The 25,208-nt window shown below is 42.6% G+C and overlaps 1 protein-coding gene across 1 annotated transcript in view; it reads left to right on the forward strand.

The window, feature by feature from the left end:
• The window catches only part of MSRB3 (methionine sulfoxide reductase B3), an 83,934-nt gene extending 66,355 nt beyond the window's left edge, over positions 1 to 17,579 (forward strand). Inside the window, 2 exon segments of the mRNA XM_019472548.1 lie at positions 10,760 to 10,857; positions 15,942 to 17,579. Of these exon segments, the coding sequence (XP_019328093.1) occupies positions 10,760 to 10,857; positions 15,942 to 16,106 (263 nt within the window). The 3' untranslated portion in view covers positions 16,107 to 17,579.
• The last annotated feature ends 7,629 nt before the right edge of the window (positions 17,580 to 25,208 follow it).

Genomic DNA, 25,208 nt, shown 5'->3' on the forward strand with positions numbered 1-25,208 from the left:
CCCTGCGGCCAGAGCTCCTTCCCCCCCACCCCACGCCGGCGCCTTTCCTGACCCTCGGCGCAAACAGCCCTTCCGGAGGCAGCAGGAAAGGGGGAGCGGCGGGGATGTTACACATCCTCTTCTCCCTCAAACGCCATGGCCTGCGGGGACTTCCTTTCTCTTCTTCCTCTCCCTCCTCTCTCCAGGGTTTTCATTTGGGAGATGCCCGCTTTCGATGTTCAGAGGGTCCGGGGCGCCTGACAGCTGGCCTGCACATCGGGCTTGCTGTGCCAGGGCAGCGGTCTTGCTGCACCCAGGCTGTACAGGGCATCCTGAGTATGGGCACTGTACGATGGCCTGTGCCCAAGCAGTGGAGTCAGGACGTCTGCTCCACCAGGGCTGTGGGACATCTGAATGGCCCAGAGGAGAACGCCCAGGGAAACACAAATATGAAGCAGCCCAATGCCCAGGGAAACACAAATATGAAGCAGCCCTCAGTGTTACAGAAGAGAGTATCGAAAGGGTGTCCGTAGCTGACGATGTGAACTGCAGCTATGGCTGGCATAGTGCTGGGGGAGGCAGTGTGTAATGGAGACAAATCCCCATGAGTATGGAGGGTTTTCCTTGAGATACTTGAATGCATCTATTAGAGGACTGCATGCCCACTCCTAGCCTCTCTTGCCTCTCTCCAATTTTCTGCTGCACATTGGCCCATTTCCTTTTGCCAGTTCTCTCTAAATCTTCTCTTATTTCTCCGCTTGCTTATTGCATCAGGTTTCTTTTCCAAGACAATTATTCCTTTTTACATATTTCTTTGCCTAGAATAGCGTAAAAGAAAACAAGACTCTGAAGTGAGTTGGATGTTTATAAACCAATATTATTTGTCTGCAAAAACATGTAGTGAGTATAATTGACTTCCACTGTGACCATTTGTACTGTGCATAATTACAAATGCTCTTAGCTTAGGTTGAAAATGACTTCCATGTCTTGAGCAGTTTGTGTACGGTACGTTTGTGTTGTTTAAATTATTTATTCAAGTAAAAAATATAATAGAATGCTAATCCAGAAGAAAAAGAAGAAATCAGAGACGTGGTCATGTAAGGAATAGCACACGCGCTGGAGCTAGTAAGAGACCTGTGCTGAGCTGATCTGCTCAGCAGCCATGTTAGCACTTGCTCAGTCTTTGGGTGATTACAGAGGCAAGCTGAGCTTCCCCCAGCAGAGCATTAAAGGAGGACAGCTCCTCATGAGATTGTTTTTAAGCAGTTTGCTGTTTCTTCCCTTGGACTGTGTCACCGGCTACATAGCATGGCTGTGAAAAGTTTTCCTTTGAAATCTTTCTTGAAAGAAAATACGAGGTTTAGCAGAAAGGGCATGCTTTGCTTTAGAAACCATAACAGAAAGCAAAACAGAAGGTGAACATTATAATCTGAAATACGAACTTTTCCATTTCAATAGTTTCAGTTTTCAGAAGTTTTCAAAGTACAGCTGAAGTTTTCCACAGAAAACGTAAAGGAAAAGGAGTGTGTGGGAGTGTGTGCACATGTATATTGTTTTTGTCAGGCTTTTCTGTGAAGAAAGGTCTTTATTTTCTAGTCAGCATTATTACCTGCCTCCTTTTGTTTGCATAAGAGGTTGTTAAAAAGATTTAAACCTCCCCCCCAAACCAACACTAACTCCAAACAATCTAAGCCCCCCAAATAATTCCTTTTTTCTTCTTTTAGGATTTTGTGCAGTGCATATAGCTGTTGCATCCTTTTGTGCATGACAGTGCAGTGTTCAACCGTGTGTTGTAGAGACAAAGTCTTAGGCAGAGGGCAATGTAAAGCTATCCTGGGTACCAGGTCCAAGGTGGCAGAAGTACCTCAAGTCTTTGCATGAAGCTGCAGTGAGCAGCTTCTGCACATCCCAAGTGAAGGAGGGCTTCATGGCAAAGTTCCTTCATAGAATCATAGAATCATAGAATCATTAAGGTTGGAAAAGACCTCTAAGATCATCGAGTCCAACCGTCAACCCAACACCACCATGCCCACTAAACCATGTCCCTAAGCGCCTCATCTACACGTCTTTTAAATACCTCCAGGGATGGGGACTCAACCACTTCCCTGGGCAGCCTCTTCCAATGTTTAACCACTCTTTCAGTAAAGAAATTTATCACAATGAAGGCGAACAGAGAATTCCTTCATGTTTAATGCAGCATTTTCATAATCAGGAATTGTCATTATATTTTTTTTAACCACTTCTAAAGACCTCTGTAGCGGCTGTATGTGACCATCAGCATAGGTCATTAAAGGTAAAGATGACAGCATTTTTTTCTCCTGTGTGCTACAAATAGCTGTTTACAGAGATATTGCACAACTCATTGCAGTGTGATGGTCTGTAGCAGGCATAGGCCAGCATGTGATCTGCCTCTGCCTTCTATTAATAATTCAGGAATATTCAAGACTACTATTTTAGATTGTGCCAGGCACAATACAGAGTGCCATTCCTAAGCCCTGCAGTCCACTTCATCTATCCCAAACTGATTTAACCATTTTAGTTGCAGGGCTTGACGAGCCCGTAGCTCATGACGAGATGTTCCTGCACTGGGATGAAAATCCTGCTCTGGAAATCTGTCTATTTTAACTAGCTTAGTGGATAAGCTGTAATATTAGGCAGAGAGGAGGGTTTTGCTCTCCATCGCTTCATGGTGGCATCAGAAGGAGCCATACCCCACCTTCCTGCAGAGTCTTGTCCTGTGGCCAAACGGCCTTTACAGCAGACCTGGTGGTTTGTGGCTCTGTCTTCACCCTGCTGTTCATTACTCTATTCTGTTAACCTTGGGCAGACATTGCCATCTGCTAACTGCCCCAGTCTTGGCCCAAATCCTGACAAAAGCTTTCCTTGATGGCCAAGAAAATTATGTCCCTTCTTAGTTATTTGTGACCAAGTTCCCTCACCAAGACATCTCATTCAATATCTAAAGTAAACAGAAGAAAGGGGGCCTTTGTCTTTTTTTGGTTTTAATCAGTGTAATAACTCTTTCCCTTGTTTCAGAACTTTACAACTGCAATGAGAGCCTGTTTGTCCAGCTGTAATGAGGAGGGTGCTTGTCTGCTAGAGCACTCAGTGCTGGAGGCACTGTAGAAGGAGGCTCAGTAGAAGGGATGTAACTGCAAAAGGAAGACAGTACAGGCTGCTTTTTTTTTGAGTTAAAAATAATTCTGTCAGAATTCCACCTCTGTAGTTTCAGTTTTAGTGTGTAACTGAGTACTGGCTGTTCTTTACAAACTTTATTTCCCAGATATGCATAACAATACTACAGGAAAATATTTCAACAAACAAATTGTGGATGTTCATTACTTGAAACACCCCATGACAAATTTTTCAAATATGTACTTCATCTGTGACTGCTGTTCATTTCAGTGCCAGATGCTGATTATTACAAGGTTGCATTTGCTGGTTTTTTTTTTACTTTCTCTCTGAACACACTGCATTAGGATTCCAATTTTGTCAAATCACTTCCATCGTAAGGCCTGCCAGCTCTACTGCTATCCTGATTTACTCATCCTATATGAAAGCTTCAGTTATTTTAGTGAATTGCACAGATAACTCATAGGTATACCGACTGCAAGATATTTTGCAATATATAAATTTGTTTTACCAATACTGCTTTTGGAAGGAAAACAAAAACATTTATTCGAAGTTGAATGGTTTGGACTGAGGTTACTAGGTCAACAGTAAATTTTAAAAACTATTTGAGACATTTCTTGATGGCATTTTAAAATTATAGCTTAAGGTTACACTGCTTCACATGATTCTGTTTGGTTCCTTTGATGCTGAAGATCTACAGCTGACTTATGTGTAAGATATATTTTTAAAAACATTAGCCGTGATTTAAAGTAACAAGAGACACTGTTCAGATGAGGGGAGAAACCCATCCTTTGGGAGGAAGCGAGTTAGGTTCAGTAGTTCTGTTGAACCTGAACCAAGAAAGAAACCATTAGTAACTCAATCTTTGTAAGAAGACTTGAGGAAGATCCCAGCTCCTGCCTACCTGTTGATTTTAGCAGCAGCCCGGACATTGGGGGCGTCAGGGGTGTTATAGAGGAAGGCTCTAAAACAGCCAGCTTGTATTTAGCAGTATTTTAGAGCACAGCGAAAGCACTAAGGAAGTAGCTGGGGCAATAGCGGTATTGTGATACAGTTATTAATTGCTGAAGAGAGCAGGCCCCATGCTCAAGAGACATCAGGGGCACTCTTGTGAAAAATTCAGATGTCAAATGGAATTGTAGATGCGAAGTTTCAGATCTCCCTTAACAACGATTTTAAACAAACACAACCTCCTCCCACTAACAAAGAAATAAATCTGGATTGCATATGCTGTTGTATAGTAAGTTGTTTTGATGCTCAGAGTGCCATAGTGGAAGAAAACAAATACCACCTTTATTTATGGCTTTCACTTTTTTGTTTCACAAGTGAGAAACATAAAGAAAAAAACAGATGACGATTGTCTCATAAAAGCTGCTATTAGAAGGTCAATTGTTTTGTAAAATTCCCTTCCCACACTGTTCTGTCTGAGTGGTATTTGCCTGCTGCGGTAGCCCAACTTTGCTGTTAGAGACAGGTAGCGTGTTAAGAGATAAGCCCTCTCTTTACTTTTCCTTCCAAAATTAAGCTTCATTTTGCCTTTGTCTCCCTCCCCCCAACCTAGCTACCACTCCGATGCTCTGCATGTTCTGCTGAAAAACAGTACCATGTCGTCCTTCTTATATCTGGATAGTGCTGGAAAGGACCGACTGTTCTCTTTCCAGTGGAATACATATCTAATGTAAAGTTGTTTGCTGGTGAACAAGAATGGTTTTGTGCCTGATTCTGTTTCTAGTTACATTTGGGTAAATTAGGTGAACGTCCACTGAAAGTAGTGTTACCTGATGGTAGAATATTTGTGAAAAAGAATATTTATTGTGCATTCATCATCATGGAGATATTATGAAAAATAACCCAGGATGTTAGCCAAAAAAAGCCCTATATCTGCGCAGGCATTCTACATAATAGCAATATGTCACTTTGTAGTTCTCCATTAAACTTGCATGTGAGAAGTTACAGCTGTGGATGCCTGCGTCTTTCAGATTCTGTTTCAATAAACCTGTGAGAAAGAAGAAAGTGAAGGCCCTTCAGCTTTACAGCAGTTTCAAAGCAGAAGCTTTATTACCTTTTTTTTTAATCCTATGCACTTTATGTTTTTACACAGACAGAGCTTCTCAGTGAAGATAAATGATGAGACTCTACCTTAAAAAGCCTTTGGGTTTTCATTAATCCGCATTAGGTTAAAAGGGAATCAGAATTCTAAAAATACAGCACATCAGAGAAACAAGGTATTTTTCAGGTCAAGGTCCTCTTTTCCATCTGGTGCCACTTGGTAGTTATAACATCTTCCATCTCCCCCTACTTCTCCATCTGTAAATAACTCACTGAAGTAAATGCTTGGAATAATTACAGCAAAGAATGATAAAATGCAGGTTGAACTTAATCTCTTTGGGATCTAAAATGAAAAACATAACTACAGACATCACAGTTATTGAAAAACTGTGGAGGTCTCCAGTCAGCAGGTGTATGAAATGGGAATAATGTCAGAGCATTAGATGCTTTGGGATTGCAACCGTGCTGTTCAAAAAAATGTCAAAAGGAATATTAGTTCAGGAGAGGGGAAAAAATAGCCTAGCAGGGCTGATTTTCAAAAGCAGCCTGCCGTTTTGCTTCTGCAAATAATTATAGACTCATATTTTAACGGTTAGATGTCTAAGTGCTTGCATCCATTTATTAGGAAGTTGGAGATCTAACTACAACAAAATGTGTGCAAACTTGCAGAACTGGAAGGAAGTTTGAGATGCTTCTAAAATTGATCAATCAATCAACAGCTGGACTGCTTTCTGAAAGTTTATGGGAACAAAATGTCTTTTTTTGTATGAGGTCAGCATTGCCCCAAGAAGGCATCCTGGAGTAGCCCCCGAGATGAGGTGCTTCAGAACTTCCTGGGTTAATGTGAAAGAAACAATCTACTCCTGTTGGGGTTTCATATCTCTACCAGGAATGCACAAGGGGGGCTGGACTGTAGGCACACTGTTCGCTGTCGCTGCCTTACTCAGGCATTACAACTACTTCGGCATCTCGTTTTAAGAAGGAGACAAACTGTTCAGTTTGTCATCTGTCTGGGACTGCTGTGTGCTGGCTGCCTGTGTTGTCCTGATACCTGCCTTGTGCCAGCTGCCTGTATAGGTGCCCGCCTTAGGCAGCTTGTTAGTAACACGGACTCAATGAGGTACCTAGAATAGGAGGTCTGAAAGTGAGAAAGAAGATGCCTCTTCTGAATGATTTGAAACTCTATGCCCAGGGCTGCAAAAGCAGCATCCAGCATAGGTTACCAGAACCAACATTTCTCTTCCTCCCTGTTCTTCACTGTTGCTGCCAAGGGCAGTGCCAGGCCATCTCTGCTCTGAAGAAAGCATTCTTTGACAAAGAGGCATGAACCGCTGTCTCCTCTTTGCCAGAATAGGGGCCATTATGAAAAACAAAAGATTCGGTTTTGGTGAGGGGGCGTGGGATGAATTTTAGAAATGCTGTGCAGCTTTTACAAAGTATTTGGGGGATGTCCCAGAATGAGGAAGAAGGGGACATGACTCAGTATGTGTGACACCCAGCAGCATAAGATCCTTTCTATTACTCATGCAGGATGGAGCGGAAAAGATCTGTCAGTAATGTTCAGTTTACACATGGTTTTCACTTAAGCACTTGACAGAAGAAAGTTTCATTGCTTTATTTAGTGTATTTTAGATCCAAGAAAGGATACTTGCTATATATCTGAGAAACTATTCATCTCTGTGGCTGGCTTATTAACGTACCAGAAACTGGCCCTTAGAACATAGCAGCCTGACTCCCATGTAAAGGGTCATCAGAGTGATCACAAACACAACAGACTCTTATTTTAAAGCCCTTTTATATTGCCAGTGTGATGCAAAGTGATTGTGAAAATAAGAATGAGCCCATTTTAGATGTCTATAATGTGATAAAAATTGCTGACCATTACTGTGTCATACTCTCCCTCAAACTAAACTTTACAGTCAAGGATAAATGTATTCACAAATCTTAGCTGCTGTTCACACACACAGAAGAATGTGCAAATGTCATTTGAAGTTGTTCACTCAGCTGGGAGACTCCCCCCACCCCCATCTTGTCTCCTGCAATTACCCTTTGCCCCTTTCCTCCAGCAGCTATTTCTTCCTAGCTGTTACGTTTTACCATCCTTCAAAAGACACTGGCCCCGCTCCTGCTGCCCATCAGATGTGGTGAGCTAGACCTGCCAGAGAGCCATCACCCGGGGAGGGCTGAGTCTCTGCGCCAGTGTTTGCAAAGAGTCTCCTCCAGTGCTCAGTCTCTGCAGTGCTAAGGGTTACCGTTTCTCTCTCTCAGCTCAGCAGAAGCAGAAGAGATCCAAAATGGGCTTCTTCCCCCCCCATTCCTGCAGAAGCATGCCCTTTCCAAGTAGCCAGAGAGCCTTCAAAGGCAGGCTGAAGCTTTAATGCACAGCTAACAGCAGTCTAAAATGTAGAGCGAGTCAGCCATTTTGCAGCCTTACAGCAGGAAGGAGGCAGGCGCTCAGGAGGACAGGAGTGGAGAAGCAGCAGCCAGTGAGACAGCAGGAGAAGTAGCCTGGGCCTTGCAAAGTGGAGGCCACTGCTGGGGCATTCACCACTTACAAAGACAGAAGGATCATATGAAGAGTCCACAGGGGTCTGGCTGGCTTTCTACGTCACCAGGAGTTGCCTGATGTGCAGGCAAGCAGACTGCTTCTACAGCTTGTTCCTGGCAGCTTTTGAAGTAGAGAAAATGGCCAGAGAAGGCTTAGCAAACTGTCAAATGGGTTTTCCACTTTAGCTCAGGAGACAGGAAATGAAACAGCAGAGGGGGATTGATTTTCCTGGTGAGTTTGGCTCATCAACTCAATGAGCAGTTCACTTGTCTTCCTCTCAAGGTCAGCAGAGTGACAGAGTGTCTCACCGTGCCCTTCAGGACCTTTTCTGCTGCAGAGTTTGCTCAGTTTTCAGTCAACCCTCATGGAGTTACTGGTTCGTCACAGCAATGCTGGTGTCTGGCCTGCCATGTCACTCAAGAAGAGATGGCATGACTGAGAGTTAAAAGTCCACACTGTGGAGGCACAGGCTGTTTCCTACTCCCTGTCTTGGGGACCATATGTGGTAGCGGTGGAGCCTTTGGAACATGTGTCACGTGTAGCGTGAACTGACAGCCTAAACTGAAGTCACTCTAGTTGGCTACAAAGGCTACTTTAGGAGGAGCTTGCCTGTTTATATAGGTTTCAGATGACTTCATTTTTCAAAAGTGCATGGAGTGCATCCAAAGCAAATAATTTTTCTGTGGTGAATGGGAAGACCAAAAGGAAAAGTCTGGAGAAAGGAGGATGGATGGTCTTCCTTTAATGTCAAAGCTGACATAAACATGTCTCCTCCAAACCCTTCTCACAAGATAATTTTCTCAGCAAGACACAGATTGCTTCAATCTCTGTGTAGCAGCCTTTGAAGCTTCCCCCTTATTGCTGTTATGGAGGAGGCAGGGTTGTCTTTGAGAATTTCTGCAGCACTGAAGTGTTCCTCCTCCAGAGGCTTTCACACGATCATATAGTTGGTTGCTCCAAACAGCTCCCTCTTTGGAACTTCTCTGCCAACACACAAGGGCAAACTGATATGTCTGTTTTGCAAAATTATTAAATTAAAAAAACTAAAAAGGCTTCATTAAAAATATTCTGACCAGCTCTATGTAATACCTCAATTTTCATTAGACAGAGGCCCAGCTAAGATGACAACGAATGGTGTTGGAAAGGAGCCACCAATTAGGAGACATCAATTTTTCTGTCAACAGGATAACCCCTTTTGCAAAACTTGTCATATGTTTATTCCTTTTCTGTTTGTGAAGGTATTTGTTTGGCAGGGATATTTTGCATGAGGGGAAGAATTTATAAATTGTTTTTTTTTATGGTTGTCATTGCTGCACTGTTTTGAGTTCCTGTCTTGTGGGATATTTTCCCAGTTCAGAGTTCTTTCTCCTCAATCTGTCTGCTGTCTGTAACTCTTCCATTTGCAATACTTTTGGGGAAAAAAATGACTCTACTTACTTCTGCAGTGAGTTCTGGGGTGGAAACACTTGTGATGGTAGTAGGCACCTTGGGAGCATAGGACCTGGGGCTTGCAATGCCTTCAGGTTGCAGGTTTAGGAATGCTACTATATGGGTGTTCCCAAAAGGAAGAGAAATGCATTTCTGAGCACTTCTTTCTTAAAAAATTATGCCTGTTATGCTTGCATCCTAATAAGTGTTCTTCCATATTTAATGGTTTAAGATACAACTGAAGACATACGGATTTTTTTCCAGTTTACACACTTTCTTTACCCACAGTCAGAAAACTTGATAGCTTCCACTCTTCCTTTTACTGTATAGGAAATTTTACTCACTTTACTTATGGGAGGCTGTATACATCCTTTATTCATCTGCGTGCAGTGATTCACAGCTGCTGCTGTGTTTCTTAATAGCTTATTGCAAGTCATTTTATGAAATCATCAGTAGCAAATGCTTGACAGATATTCGAAGACAAAACAAGGAACTTCTGTATACGTGGGCATATGTGTAATACACAGAGAGCAAGAGTTGCCTGTGCATGTTATGATATTTGGCAAGAGACTGAATGAGAAGGACAGATAGCCAGTGGGATTTCAGATGGGCACTGGTAGATGTTGACGTGACCTTAAAGCCTATCAGATTCTTAGGTGGGAACCCAGCTTCAGGAAATGGAGCATATGATGACAGGTTTTTGAGGGATGGCTGAAAAGTTACAACTGTGTAATGGGTATCTACTGGGACACTGAACAGACCTATGTTGTTTTTTACCTGTATTGTGGAGAGGGGGCTTGGCATGGAATAGTTAAAGAGTGGAAGGTCATTATTTAGATGATAAGTGCCCAGTATTTGTAGATCAGGTATACACCTCATCATCATCTGGTGTCACATCATGCTGCTCAGTGCTCAGCTAGCAGCTGTGTTGAACATATGTGTTAATGACTGCAATTGTTTTGTCCTGGAAGCAGACCACATGCAGACCATCTACTAGTGTCTAATATAGGCATAGTTATGACTCCACCTGTCCATGGCTGATCTGAAGCACTCATTACTGTTTTGAAATTAGACACAATAGTAGTCATCTCACTGCCTCTAATGTGTGATGGGTCAGGGTCCGAGCACATCCTTCTGGGTGAAGGCAAAGGTTAAGGCAGGTTTTGGGGCTCTAAATTGCAACTTACCAACTCTTTTTTAAAGTACCTTTACACTGCAAAAGCAAAAACACTTGCGTTCCATAAAGTCTCGCTGTTTGTCTTCAGAGTGGAATTTGTGTTCTTTTAAGCTAATGGTGAGGCTGAATCTGGCTTACCTGAGCAACCACCTTTGTGCCTGAGCTAAACTGCTACTGCTGCTTGCGGTGGAGTGCAGGAATCTCTGTTGAGATGGAAGATGGGCAGCTAGTGGCAGCTTAGTCCTCGCCTGTAAACAACTTTGTATTTAGAGGGGAAATTTTTCAAAGTACCTAAGTGATTTAGGATCCAAAATCTCCATTTCAGTTATTTCCAGGCTCTGGAGTGAGATAAACATTTTTCAAAGTGTGATTGTGTCTTGCTTTTTACAATGCCATCTGCCACCAGGATGCCCTCTTTTCTTAATTATCTTGTTCCTCTTTTCCAGGTTGGCCTGCCTTCTATGATGTGATCAGTCCCGATGCAATTACTTTCAATGATGATTTCTCCTATGGGATGCACCGGATTGAAATATCCTGCAGTCGGGTTAGTTTATAGCACACACAGACCATTCCGATAGCAAAGGCTGCAAAAATCATTACAGCATGCTGTACTTTCCCTAAGATTTGCAAACCTTTCAGTTCCATTAAATAGTAATCATTGTGAAAGAGCACAATGGGTCGTAGGTATAACAGCTGGGTGGAACGAGCTGCAGGCACAAAGGACTCGTTGGAATGCACGTTGTTGTCTCGTGTGATATTTAACAGAGCAGATGTAAATGGTTGGACTCGGTGCTGAGTCTACAGAAATTGTCTTCCTGAAGAGTGTCCCTTCAAAGGAGCTCCTGAGCCTGAGCCTGGCCCACTGACTCCACACATGAGCAGTTGAGGGGGAAGTCGAAAGCAGTGGAGTGACTGTCTGTGTGCTGATTCCATCACTGTGCATTACTGTGCAACCATGCTAACTCATTCCCAACCCTCATTCCCAGCGCAGTCCTAATGGCTGCCTCAAACAATCCCATCTGCCGTAATAATGAAGTCAGTAGTCATTCAAAACATACCCAAATTTTCCATTATCTGTCTTCTTCTACTTTCTCTCATCCTTTGTGCTGCCTTCCTCTCTGTGAAGAGAATGGCATAATCATTACCTAGCAAAGGGAGAACCTGCTGCATTGGCGTTTGGCAGATGTACCCAGCAGCTTGCGGTCCTCTAGCTCCACATGCTCAAACGCCTCCTGAGAGAAGCAGCAGCTTCATTTGGGCCTTGAGAATTTGCTGTTCTCTTTCCAAGACAGTATTGGTGGAGGGATAACTGATTTCATCCCTGATAATACGCATCCTTACTAGTCAGTCAGTCCTCATATATAAATGCTCAGAGCGAGTTAAGAAGCTTCCCAAAAAGAGGCAAGATTGTCTTTATGGAGAATCCATTAACTTCAGTCTAGGTAGAGGGTTTGGCCCAACATGTTAATGGCCAAATCAGCATGTCTGCTAGTATGTCATGTGTACTACATAATTCTGTAGTTTTTATATTGATGATATGCCTTAGAAGATCCACCTAACACTTTTTGGGAACATCCACTTCCCTAAATTCCCTAGCGAGGTAGCAACGGGACTGCAGACTGGGAATCTTGTGCTTCACCAGTGATTACTGGCATAATCAAAAATGCAACCCACTCTCTTTGGCTCTGCTTAGTAGGCCTGAATAGTGCTAAAATCAGCATATTGCCAACCTCCTGAGCCTGTATCTGCTGACACCCTTCAAGAGAGGGCCAGAGCTCCTGGTTTTCACCTGAGAGAAGCCCAAGGCAGCCTGCAGTCAGGCCAAGGAATCTGGGAATGTCATTTACCTGTTGCCAAACAAAGTAGCGTAACCAGACCTGAGACCAGCAGTATTAGCAGCAGTCATACACAGACACAATGAAATTGAAGCAAAACCAAAAACTGAATTTAAAGCATTAAGAAAAAAATACGACCAAGGTTGCTATATAATCCAATGGCAACTTCTGACCAGCTACTCCAGCTTCCTCGGGCAATAACCCCACTGATGAACAAGTCATGCAGGAAAATAGCTTGAGGAGTGGTGAGCATCTTTGCAGCCACCGCTCAGCACAGTTAATACCACCACATTGTGTATCCATAACAAAACCATTTCCTCCCCTCCTCAGAGCCCTAGGAATGTGAATCACACATGCAGCTGCAAAAAACCGCAGTTTTACTGCAGCCTAGAAAGCAGTGGGATTGATATGGCAGGCCTTGGTAGAACTGGAGGGAAATACCCTCTCCCAAACCCAAAACCTTATTAATCTTTTGCAGATGAAAAAGTAGTTGATTTTTCTTTAAAAGTCCTTCCACCTGTCTGAGAGAATAAAAAACCTCTCTTTTAATGTTCTCCATTATAGAAAGCAAACACTGGGGGAAAATCGCTGTAATATTAATCAAAGACATCCATGGGATTATCCTAGAAATAACTTCTACAGTTTTTTGGAAACACATCACCCTGGAAGTATTTAAAAGGTCAACGATTAGTGACAGGTAGAAGTTAATTACAAATGCATTTGAGGAATACTGTAAAACTGGTTGCATCTCTCTTTTTTTTTCTCTTCCCTGCTTGAGAGTCCCTTCCCCTGAGGTCTCCCTAGCTACTATTTGTACCTGCACAAATCAATAAAATTCTTTTGTCACAGAAGTACTGTTTGCACATTGATAGCTCAGACTCGGCTACAGCAGCTGACTGCAAGCTGCTTTCCGTGCCTCCCAGCAGCATATTAGAACCAGGAGGCTTGGGAGATCCAAGCATCCTGACAGTTAGCAGTGACCCCCCCTTTCCTGCTCCCAAACACATACTTCAAATGCTTTACTCTAACCGTTTTGCCGTCCCAGTGCATTCTACCCAATATATTTATGTGCAAGGCCGCAACAGATGATTGTTTCTTTTTGGGAGGCTTTGCAGACATGTATATACGTCCTAGAAAAATGGTCAGCACCTATTATGTGTGGGGAGGACAGTAAAATCAATTCGTCCTTTGTACTCTCAGCTGAGGGCCAGGTTTCTTACACTGTGATACAAAGGATTGAATTACGTTTCTTTTCAGGGCAGATGAGTTACAGAGTCCTCTACAGAGAGAATCGCCACATAAATTTTTGGTGAGGGGTAATCTCAAAAGGTAACAAATTTTGCAGTAATCCAATCCTGGTGTGATTCTGCCATCACAAGAAGGTGTAATGAGACTACCTTGGACTCTCACACAGCTTCTCAGGTTTTGTGAGGAAAACCTTTTTGACAGATTGTCTTTGTAGTCTGTATGTGAGTATATTACTCCTGCAGACCGTTTCTCTCTACGGTTTCTCTTGTTCTGTTTCTGTCCAGTGGAGAGGGAATGATTTATCTTTGGTTAAATGTTAATCTGGAAAAGATCTGTTTAACACTTCTAGCCAGGAGGTTTTGAAGCATTCTTAGTTGAGATGAGATGATTTAATTAGGATGCTGAGCATTTAGAAAAATACTCTCTCTGGGACACTTAAGTTTTTTTAGATTTTTTTTTCCCCTAAGGTATGGAAAAGCTTTATAATCAGGTGAAATGCCTCATTGTGAGAGACCCCACTCTGAGAAAGAGCTCAGGTTTTCTGCCTAAACTGCCTAAAAAATGCCTTCAGTCTAAAGGAATATGAAATAAAGTAAGCAGTGGAGAATGGAGGAAAGGGTGGCAAGAGAGGAATCTTTCAGGAACAAGACTTGAAGCTTTGGCTTCTCTAGTTCCCATGCAACTTTCCTTTGCCTTTTCCTTATTTGCCACGTTCTGTCTTCCTTGCAAAGCCAAGCAGCTGCTGCTTAACCCAAAATTATCTATGCCTTTTCCCACTGCCTCTGGGACCTCGTCCTGCTGATACTACAGGCTAGAAGCGCCCTTGTTTGTTATTGGGGTCCTTGCTGGACTGCCGTGGCTGGGGGAGGGATACTTCTCCAGGAGCAGGGAGCCTGCCCTGGGATGTGGCTGCACGGGTGGGACCGACGGGCGGGAGCACTAAGGCTTCACATGCCTACCTGCCTTGCTCCCGGAGGCAGTGAGGATTATTGTTTCAGCTGTCATTAAACGAGAAGTTTCTGTCCCTCCTAGCTGGTGTGAGAGCCTCCCCCAGCCTTTCAGTCTGTTGAGAGAGTTTATCCTGAAGCCAAGACTTTACCTGCTTTTACAGACACCCTTCCTACTGCTTTGGTGAATTAAAGTCCATAACAGCAGGAGAACATTAGCAACACATTAACTGCAGGGTAGAGATTTGCCATTACTAACTCATTCACAGTTTGGAATAATCAGTATTGCCTCTATGTATTTGGGATACTATGAATTAATTAAATGTTAAGAATAATTTGCAGTCTTTAATTTTTGCTCTCTGACTGTGAGCCCACAAGCAGCTCTGTGATCTCAGTTACATCATTCCAGCTCTTACTGAGATCAGCTATTAACTTGAAAGGCCAAGGCTCTTTGGTAAAGCAGCATGACTTTCCTGTTCAAGATAAATATTTCTCCAGTGCAAGGTTTTATTTTTTTATTTCTCATGGCAGGCTGTAAAAATGAACTTGTGAAATTTAAGTGACTAATTGCAAGAAGTTCTTATTATCCAGATAAGTTGTCAGCCATAATGTGCAGTGATAGTAATCCCAATTTTTGAATAAGGATGAACTAAATCAGTTTCTTCAAAATACTGTACTCTTCTGTAAAGCAAGGGAGTGTTACCTTTCTTACAGACAGGAGCAGTAGTGTTCACCCTGAATACCACTGCGAGTATCTGAGGCTGATTCATACAGAACAAAAGTGTCAACAGACCATCTGTAGTTTCATATTCCTTATAAAAAGCAAATTCAGCATCATTCCTATTTATAATTACTCCCAGCTAAAGATTGTTCATTCAGAAATATTTTACATATCTTCACTACATGTCTTTTTCAGTCGCCTGTCCCTATCTCCTATGTACTACAGAAAGTAGTATGAGATGAGTAGTGGATGAGCTCCATCCCCTCCAGGGGCGAGGAGCAGAGGTGCACCCAAAAGGACCCTGATGCTCAGAAGAGTGCCAGGCTGTGGAAAGAAAAAAAAATGAGTATGAAGGCATACTCCAAAGAATATCTTCACTGCTTTAGGTCCTTGCTGGGATCACCAAGGGGTTTAGTGTTTTTTTACCAAGGGGCGTAGCAGATGGCTGCAGGCTGAGGAGAGCCCAGAGCTCAGGCTGCCCCTTTCTTACACAGCTATCCTTACAGCAGTAAGTGAAACATGGGCAGTGCTGCCCTCACCACCGTGTTTTTAACTGAGCTCCCGCCATGAGATCATTACAGAGACAGGCGGCTTCTCAGAAATGGTGGCCCAGCCCCAACCCCAACATATGCAGGGGCACGACGGGAAACACCCGGAAAATTTGGGCTTGAAGTCTTAGGGACCCATGGTATCTCAGAAGATCATCTTCCTGGATCACTCTTGCAAATAAATGTAGGTTGTAAATCCCACTTGAAAGGGTGATGTAGGCACCACCAATGTGCTTCCTTGGAAGCAGCTGCTAGTCATTGCTTAACACCACGGTGATGCCATCAAGCCGCACAGAGACACAGTGATACTCTATTGTATTTTGTTTCAGTGTGGTGCTCACCTGGGGCATATTTTTGACGATGGACCTCGCCCAACTGGCAAACGGTACTGCACAAACTCTGCTTCGTTATCTTTCAAGCCAGCAGACAAAAGCAACGCTGGAGAAGGCAGTGGTAACGCCAGTCCTGCCCAAACAGGCAAAGCTGAGCTGTAGGACGAAGCAAAGCCTGCAGAAGACTGTGCTGATCCCACACAGCTTACAAGGAATGCTTTCTAAGTTGCCTGCTCTCTTATATCCTAAGAATGTTTAAATGTATGAAAGCATTTTGCACCATCCTTCTTCTTCCTCACCTTTTCGGAACTGAGGCCTTGCCTGCTGGTGCATTTACTATATAATTGGATTGAAAAACGTGTTGACTGACTCCACAGGTTTTCTTTTCCTTTCTTTTCTTTGAGATTGCTTTGGGGAATCCTTAAATCGAGAGGCTTTGGAATCATTAGTTATTAGTTTTTTCCTAGTGCTGTGTTACTCTAGGTTTGAACACTATTCCTTTTTGTGTGGGAGGTGGGACTTGTGTTTATCTCCAGTCTATAGTAAACTTCTGGGCATAAGAAAATCCTGAATTCCTAGCACATCTCTGCTTTGTTCTGACTTGCGAGGCATACAGCCTTTGGTCATATGTATTCAGCCATCTCCCAGCATCAGCCGCACCCTGCAAAAACTTGTAGTTATGGCTGTTCCTTCCCAACTGAGAGAGATGGATGAGATGTAAAGCCCATCCTTTGGCTAATTTACTGCCAAAATTTCAAGGGTGTGGTTGAAAGGATGTAAACATTGTCTCAGCATCTATTTTTCCCCTTTGTTTGGTATTTAAATCAAGGTTTTAACCAGTAAGGCTCACTTTTGCGGGCTACTAATGAGGCTTTGTCTTTTTGTGAGGCCTATTCAGCAACCGTAACTCAAATCTGAATTAAAGTTGAAATCTGCAGGGGGTAATTATATGGACAAGTGCAGAGATAAACTTGAGAAGTGAAGTAGATGAGGGATGACACTAGGCTCTTCATCTTGTCGCTTGTTACAAGGATTCAGAAACATGACAGTTTCTGCAAAAAGGGAGTTTAGGAATGAATGCAGCAGAAAGAGGGAGACCCTCCTGAAGTATCCGATTTTAAAGATTAGCTGGTCTGGATGCATACTGCCTACAAGGCCACAGCCTTTAATTTGTGCAATTGCGGTGTAGGACATGAGTGAGGGGGTTGGTTTAAGACAGAAATTTGAAAAAAGCCTATCAGAGCTCCAGAAATTTTCACGTAGCAAAATTTGCTGTCCCATAAGATGTTTTTCACAGCTGCTTTTAGATTTTGTTGAATAACAGTTTCTCTAGAATTGTGCATAATACTGTTCTTTAAGCTATACTATACAGTATTTGCTAACACCACTTTGCCTTTAAGCATTGAGAGACAATGAATATAGTATTTACTTTTATTAGCAAACTTTGTGACTAACATATTTGGATCGAATTTTATTTCTAGTAGGAGCAAAGCAACCGCTGATTTTTATGGAAGCAGGATTGAGGTTTTTATGTCAGTGATAATAAACATATTATCTAAAGTACAAACATCCTTCAGTTAAAATATAGCTACTGTAAAAGCATACGGAATGATCAGAATTGCCTTTTTTTAGCAACATAAGAAAGACATGAAAAAAGCATACAATACCTTAACATGGAATAGATGCAAATAAGGATGATAAATATTTAGAGCTAAAATACTCGGGCTCTGCTGTAGCGAGCACCTACTCACATGAGTATTCCCCCAGATGTCATGCAAGGAATTGCTCATCGGCTGCAGGAAAGGTTCTGCAGACTGACCTTTGGTGTTTCAAGGCGGTCGAGTTTCTTCTGGTCCCATTGGATTTTAGCAATTTCTTCTAGAAGGACTGCTTTTATCCCTTGCTTTTATTTAAAGAAAAGTAGGTTTTCTCTACCACATTTTCTGACATAAACATAAAAAAGGCAGCATCTATAAAAATGTGGTACATAAATGTGATTTAATTCCAGATTGCTGTTGGATTTAAGTGTTATAAAATTTCAGTATATTCCTGCCTTACGTTAAAGAAATATATTACTTAAACTTCAGTACGCAGTTATGTATGCTGTCCTACAGGAGATTTATTTTTGCAGGATATGGAGTGCAATGAAATGAGTCAATATGGTGAGGTGTATGTGATCTCTGGGAGTTAGACCATTTAACATAGGAAATGCATTGTTCTCTCTTGTGCGCAAACTATACCACAGCGCAGTGCAAGGTAAGACAGATTTCCTTTTATCGCTCTTAGAAGATGCTAGTAAGGGCGAGTATTGAACCCTCCAAATTCGGTTCGGTCTGGTTATGATGGTGACAGAGGAAACTTGGGAGCTGAGCACAATGTATAGAATAATAGGAGAGTATTTCTGTATGTTTAAATTTTGCACTGTCTAGATGCTTATAAAAACTGAATGCAAACTGTGTAGAAATAGCAAACTATATTTTGTAATATTTCTATTGTTACTCAGATGTTTAAATAGCATACCTTAAAATATCATGTAAGTCACATGTTATTTATATATACTATATATATATAAAATTGCACATGTTTTTTATATATATATACGTACACACACATATATTATCCAAGTATAATTTTAGCCTTCGGTACCTTTTTAATAACTAAAACCTTTCCTTAAGAGGGTTCAATACTTTTAAGAAGTTAAATATACATTTTTCAAATTAAATTTGTTTTCATATATTTGTTGTACACAAATATAAAATAAATTTCTTTATAAATAATTCTGTTCCCCTTCCTTATTTATCTGTTTTTATGTCAGGTTTTTGCATCCCTAGCTGCAGCATGTCTTAGGGAACTGCTTTTACTTTGCTTTCCCTTAACTTACTGCGAATATTATATATCCAGCACTTTATCTCCAGCAGGTTTCTGGCAGGGGCGCAGCACTGCAGCGTACCAGGTGTCCTTGCACTTACCTGCTTTCGAGAGAATATCGCAAGCACCCAGGCCCAATAGAGAAGGGAAATGTTTAGAGAAAAGCTCAACTTTTACTTAGCAGAAGTTCTGGCCGCTTTCGAAAGATGTGGTATGGGATGTGGTGAGTCGCAGGCATGCCATAGGAGACCCGCGGTGCCTGGCCTCAGTCTGCAGTGGAGGAATTTGGCTGGAAAGTAGGTTTCTGTCAAGGTTTCTTCTCCAAGGATGCAGGCTTGGAATGCTCTGCGGGCATCAGGTTAATGCCGCTCGGTAGATCAGCTTTGCAGTGGGTTTTAAAAGATAGGTGCAAGGGAGGGGAAGAAGTTGCAGGCTGTTTTCAAACCAGCTTCCATGTTTGTGTTCCTGGGAACCAGAGAGTTACATCAAAATTAATTCACTTACTAATTGTTCTCAAACATTGCAGAGTGTCCTAGGACAGATGACACACTGAAGACTTGTTCTGCAAGTTTAGCATAATCCCTGTTAGTCCAAAAATTAATCCTTGTAGCCCTCTGCCTCCCACCCATCCACTGTAGTTCCCTCTCAGAACTGTGATAGTTTGGTATTTCTGCAGCGAGGGACTAACTGGTACCCACTAAAATGAGATGCAGCTGGACACCTCGCGGTGGCTTTGCCCTGCACTCCCAGCATAACCCGGCCAGTCTATCAGCACCCAGAGGTGCTGTGCTAAGGCAGATCTTTGGAGGTGTGCGGTCCTCTTGCTGCTGCTGGCCTGGCAGCAGACATGAGGGACGGCTCTGTGCTCCAGTCCAGCTTGGCAGGCTGTGTTTTGCAGTGCATAGCATGAAGCTGTGCCTAAGACACCTGTACACCACATCACTTCAAAACCAGGGAAATTTCTTGTAAGAGACGCTCTCCCTGCTGCTCCTGCTGTTCCCCAGGGTGCCCTGGACACTGGGTGGGAGAAGCAGTGGTGGCAGGATCAGTGACATGAGGCCAGTTAATGAAACGCTTTGTGATTCTCTTATCATTGTAGCTATATGGCTTCCATATATTAAAGGCAACTTAACCATAAGCCTTTTTCACAAGCTGTATCAGCTCTCATACACTAAGAAAAACACAGTGTGTGTGTGTGAACTGGTTAGAACTGGGGCCTTACCACAGTGGCTATAGCATGTATTCCCCACATGGGCAGGGGTAGGCTGACATCTGGATTTGTGCAGCAAAGGCATCGCTCCAAGAAAGGAGAGGGTCTTGTTGTGAAGTAATGCGTTGGCCTCTTATTTGTACTCACAGGTAAGTGGTGTCTGAAGGCTCTGTCGTCTCTCAGGATAAAAGGCAAGATAAAAGTGAAGCACACAACCTGCCTCCAGTGGCCCAACACAAGATAGTGATAATAATGACCCACGAGATAGGACCTGCGCAATGTACTAGTGTGAGGCCTGAGACCTTATTGCCCTTTCAACAGCTGACAAAAGTGGAGCTTTCTGTGGCACTAGCTAAGCTCCATTGTATTTCCTTTTCTTCCGCACCCAAAAATGGCTTGGTTAAATAAGACAGCATCATAAGTCAGCATTTCTGTTGGGGTGACACTGAAGAACACGTTGTCACAAACGATGCCAAGTGTGGATGTGGATGTTGGTACTCTGTTGATTGTACTGAAAGGTCTCAGTCTTAATTCACTTAGGCTTGTTTTGCAGTCCATTTACCCAACTGAATTTGGTAAGCCATGAGGTTAGGCCTTCTCTAACAGAATATGTGATGTATATATATTTTTTTTTTATATTGTTCAGTACGTTACAAAATGTCTGTGGTTAATGTCAGTGCATGGCCAGTAGTCCTCTGCTACTTCACCCATGGTCTGGGAGGGGATGTGAAATACACGATACAGGCTACTTTACTGGTCCTAACTCAGAGTTTCAAAATCGTGCCGTCTCTCTTCCCATCCTTGAAGGAATTTAAGGATGAAAACAAAGCAGATGTTCGCACTTTCAGAATTAGAATCAGTGTGCTCTATACCCACTTGTTTACAGAACAAATGGCAGAGTAGTCAGTGACACTAGAAGCAAATTCATCAGCTTCCAAAGTCAGTAGAATAAGACAAAATGTTGCTTAGCTCATTGGCAAACTGAACTAATAGTTCTTGGCTTATTGACTATTAAAATGAGGCCACCTACAGGTCCCACAATAAACCTGCAAAAATGTTTAATCCTGCATATTTGAAGAGCTGCATTCCTGTCTGGCTTGCTCCCACTTTGTTATAAAGAGAAGTGATACACCACAGGGCCTGACTACGCTTTTCAGATCAAAGCCATGACAGCAGTCAGCAACTGTATTATTTTTACAGTCACTTTTTTAAAAAAAATGTGAGAGAATACTTCCAAACAAACCCCGATCAGTGAAATCACTGAAATAGCCAAACTCCGAGCAGCGTAGGCATGTGACATTCCGAAATCCTTATATAGGCCACCGGTGTAATATTAAATGCATTAAGCAAAAAGGTCTCAGCTATGTCCACATGTTTTTGGGATCGGGACCCACTTGAGCAGCCCAAATTAAGCAGGACTAGTACACTCGGAAACCTTCCCCAGAGACTTCCTAGGACTTGTAGCCAGCCTTGTCAGACCTTTCGCTTAGCCAACATAGGCCAGCAGAAAAAGAAGCGGTTCCAGAAAAGAAAAGAGAAAAGGCTTCCAGTTTCAAACTCCTGTTTTATTCACCTCTTGTTAGACAACTTGCAAACACTGAAGACATTTCACTCTGCAGATGTCTTAGCCAGGGCATTCTCATTTGGTGCTCTTTATAGTTTCAGTGCAGATGATACCTGCGGTCTAACTCCTTTTAGCCAGGAAATTTTGCTGCCCTAATGCAACAGGTCTGTTTCCATCACCTCCCTTTTCAGTTGCTGCAAGGATTTTCTTCTCTTTTGTTTTTCAATAGCTGGCATTCCAGACAATGGTATATTATTTTTTTGTTTTCACTGTGGCCTAAAAACTGTCTGAACTGCGGCTTCACCTTGTCTCAGACCCCATACGTCTCACTTCTTGTCTGCCCAGGTGGAAGGAATATCTGTTCCCCAAAATACAAGCAATCGCCTACTGGCGATGTAAGAACTGTGACAAATCGTGTGTGCCCACTTGCCAGGAAAAGTAGCAGTTCTTTGAAAAAGCAAATAAAATACGTCTTTATCATCCTATTAAAGCGGACAAGTTGATTTTGTGTGGGGGCTAGTTAATTTTCATGTTTTTCCAGGCTGCCCTAAAGCCCTTCTTCTTGCAGTCTGGGTATTGTCTCCTCCAGTTTACAACTTTATTACTGTATGTTTCATACAAACACGAACATCTGGAGAACATCCTCAGGTATAACTGCTGGGCAGTGCAGAAAATATCTGGCGTGATCTGAAACAGGTTTTTCTTCCCATGAAAGTACGCCCCTGGGACTGGGAAACTTAGAAGGTTTGTAATGGCATAGAGATCCTTTCACCTCCAGAACACCACTTCACATTTGGCCTGGGTCTGTAACAGCCAGTATCCCTGGTAATTTCTTAGCTGTTCAGGGTTTTTTTGTGAAATTAGTTGGTGCTGGTACCGGTTCACAGAACTCGCTGTGGCAGTGTCCCTGAGAGCCTCGGTCCCCGGTGATGCTGCAACTGGTGAGGAGATGGAATTCCTCGCTATAAGAGCAGTCGGTTTCTATCCAGAGAGCAGTCAGAAAATGGAAGGGTAGGTGCGGGGTAGGGAAGGGGAAAGAGGAATTTGCATTTTGCCCCTTGCTGTTTGCCCCTCCTGTTCACATTAAATTACATGGATTTCCACCATGGCACTGTAAGATCACATTTAACTCAGGACAACTAAAATAACACGGGCTTGTGAAACCCTGTAAAAGTAGGTCCTAATTCTTAACTTCATTCCGGTATCCATCTAACACCATTGACTTCAGTGAAACAAAGCTCCTATAAACCTGAGGGGATGGAAAGGACTAAGGTCTACTGGGAAAGATTCCTCAACATACTTGAGAGAAAATATTTTCAAGACTCGTGAAAATCTTTCGTAGGAATAGGATGCCTTTGGAAAATCCTACTCCTCCAGATAACTAGTACAGAGAATAGGAATCCTAAAAACCATGGACCAAATTCTCAAAAGAAAGGTCTGTACCAGCTAAAGCACAGCACTGCTGACCCCTTAGTGAGGCAGTCCCCCGGCTGCCTCTCTGCATGCATCGTTACTGCTCCGTTTTCACACCTTCCTTTACATGCTGCAGAAGATACTTGCAATCACAGTGTTTTCATACACCTTTGCTGCTTCAGCCCTGTTGTACAGGATTTTGAGAAAGGTGATCATTTTATCTTGTTCCTAGTTTGAACAATTTCTAGGAAAAAAAATCCGAATAGGTTTGTTTTTTTTCCCGAAGCTGAGAAAATTCTAAGCAATCTCTAGAATTTGTTGTCTCCATGTTGTCAACTTCAGCTTTGTGGGCTACCACCAGTCCCAGCAGTCACCAGTGACCATGAATTCAGTATTCTCTGTTGATAAATTACAATTTTATCTTTGTTTGGCTAGGGCTTTTAGTAGCCTGCCAACTCAAAACCATTGCCTAATATATCATTAGAGGGCAAATATGTTCCCGTGTATGTCTGTGGCGTGTAAGCAGCTCCTACCAAAGCCTGGGCATTCCAGCATCCTGCTGAGGAAGGAAAACAGTGTCCCAAATCATTTAGACTGCAGATTTTTCTTTTAAAATAAAATATTTTTTGTTTTTCAAGGTCAGACACTTGGGGCTGTTCAGGTCACAAGACGCCAGAGGCTGGTTTTTTTTGGAAACAAGGACAGCCATGGTGGGAGGAGCTTTTGGCAACACCCAAATCCAGCATTTTAAACCAAACAGCAGTCTGGCCAAAGGGCAGCTTCACTCATCCTTACTGACACCATGACATAGAGGGAGAGCGTCCAAGAGCTGACTGACGTACATGCCACAGGAATAATATTTGGTATTCTCACTTATGAACTCAAATACCTCAAAGCATGTGGGAGATCCTCAGATGAGAGGCATAAGTATTTTGCATTGACTGCAGTCAATGTTTATGGTGGAAAGTGGTTTCTTGAAAGGCTGAGACAGTGCCCACTAGTGGGTTGCATCTAAAAGTGTTTTGGTCATAGGGGAGCAGCACTTTTCCTACACCCAAATGCCACGGGATGGTAGGTTTTCCTCTTCCCTTTGGGTATTTTATTTCATCTTTCAGTTGGGTCAACCATTCAGGCTATGGAGATTTCTCCAAGCCAGATTTCCTTCTAGGTCATTAGTGGAAAAACAGAAGAAATTAATCTTTGAGAAGTTGATACAGAGTGGCAAGAAAAAAAAAAAAACAGTGTGAAAGGTTCCTACTATTAGTACAAATGCAGGCACTTTTTACAGAGAGTTTTGCTTCCCTTCTGAATTGCATCGCAGGGCTGAGGCTGGTCGAGCAGGATGCACAACTTTGCTTCTCCTTGCTAACTGGCCAAGCCCGCTCTTTCTAAGAGTGCAGGACTTGTCATATCTGAGGACAGCTCAGCTGAAAGGGCATGGTCTCCCAGACCTTATTAGTCTGCTCTGGACAAACCATGTGCCTCCAGCCATTTCCATCCCTAGCTGGGTGGCCATGCATGAGTTTATAACACTGTTTAAAAATGTATGTGACTTTCTGTATGCGGATTCTTTTTCATCCTAGCTTTTTCACCACAAACCAAAATTGCCATAGATAACTACTTTCCCTCTGTGAAGACACTTGTTTCCTGTTGACATTCAATTAGTAGATACATTCTGTGGGTCAAGTTAGAGGGCAAAAATAAGTGTCAATTTTAGGTGATTCAGCCCATTCTTAACCAGCAAAATGGTGTTTAGAAATGTTAACCTGCAATAAAAATCCACATCTATGTGGACTCACCTAGAGTTTCACAACAGCAGTGAGGACAGGGCACAGAGCTTCCTATTTCAAATGTCTTCAAAACATCCCTTCAAAGAATCTGTATTAGGTGTTAGGAGTGTAGAGCCTGTGGCATCCAGTTACACAGTTTTGACCATTTAAGAGAGGTGAATAAAATAGGGTCGGTTTCAGAAGCGTACTGTGAATGGATGACTGTTTTAGCCCTGAAAATACACATTTCTTCCAGCAGTATAAAAGGGAGGGGGGCGTTTATGCCACCAGTGTAGGAAACACACATCTCTTTTCTCCAATGACTACACTAGACTAATGAGAGCTATCAAACTTGCTAATGACTGAGAGAAAGCCTTTCAGTGCCTTGCACTGGTAAAACATTATGTGTTTTCTGTAGCGTTACTTCCAATGGACACCAA

Source organism: Aptenodytes forsteri, unplaced genomic scaffold, assembly GCF_000699145.1.
Source record: "Aptenodytes forsteri isolate BGI_AS27 unplaced genomic scaffold, ASM69914v1 Scaffold4, whole genome shotgun sequence".
NCBI lineage: Eukaryota > Metazoa > Chordata > Aves > Sphenisciformes > Spheniscidae > Aptenodytes > Aptenodytes forsteri.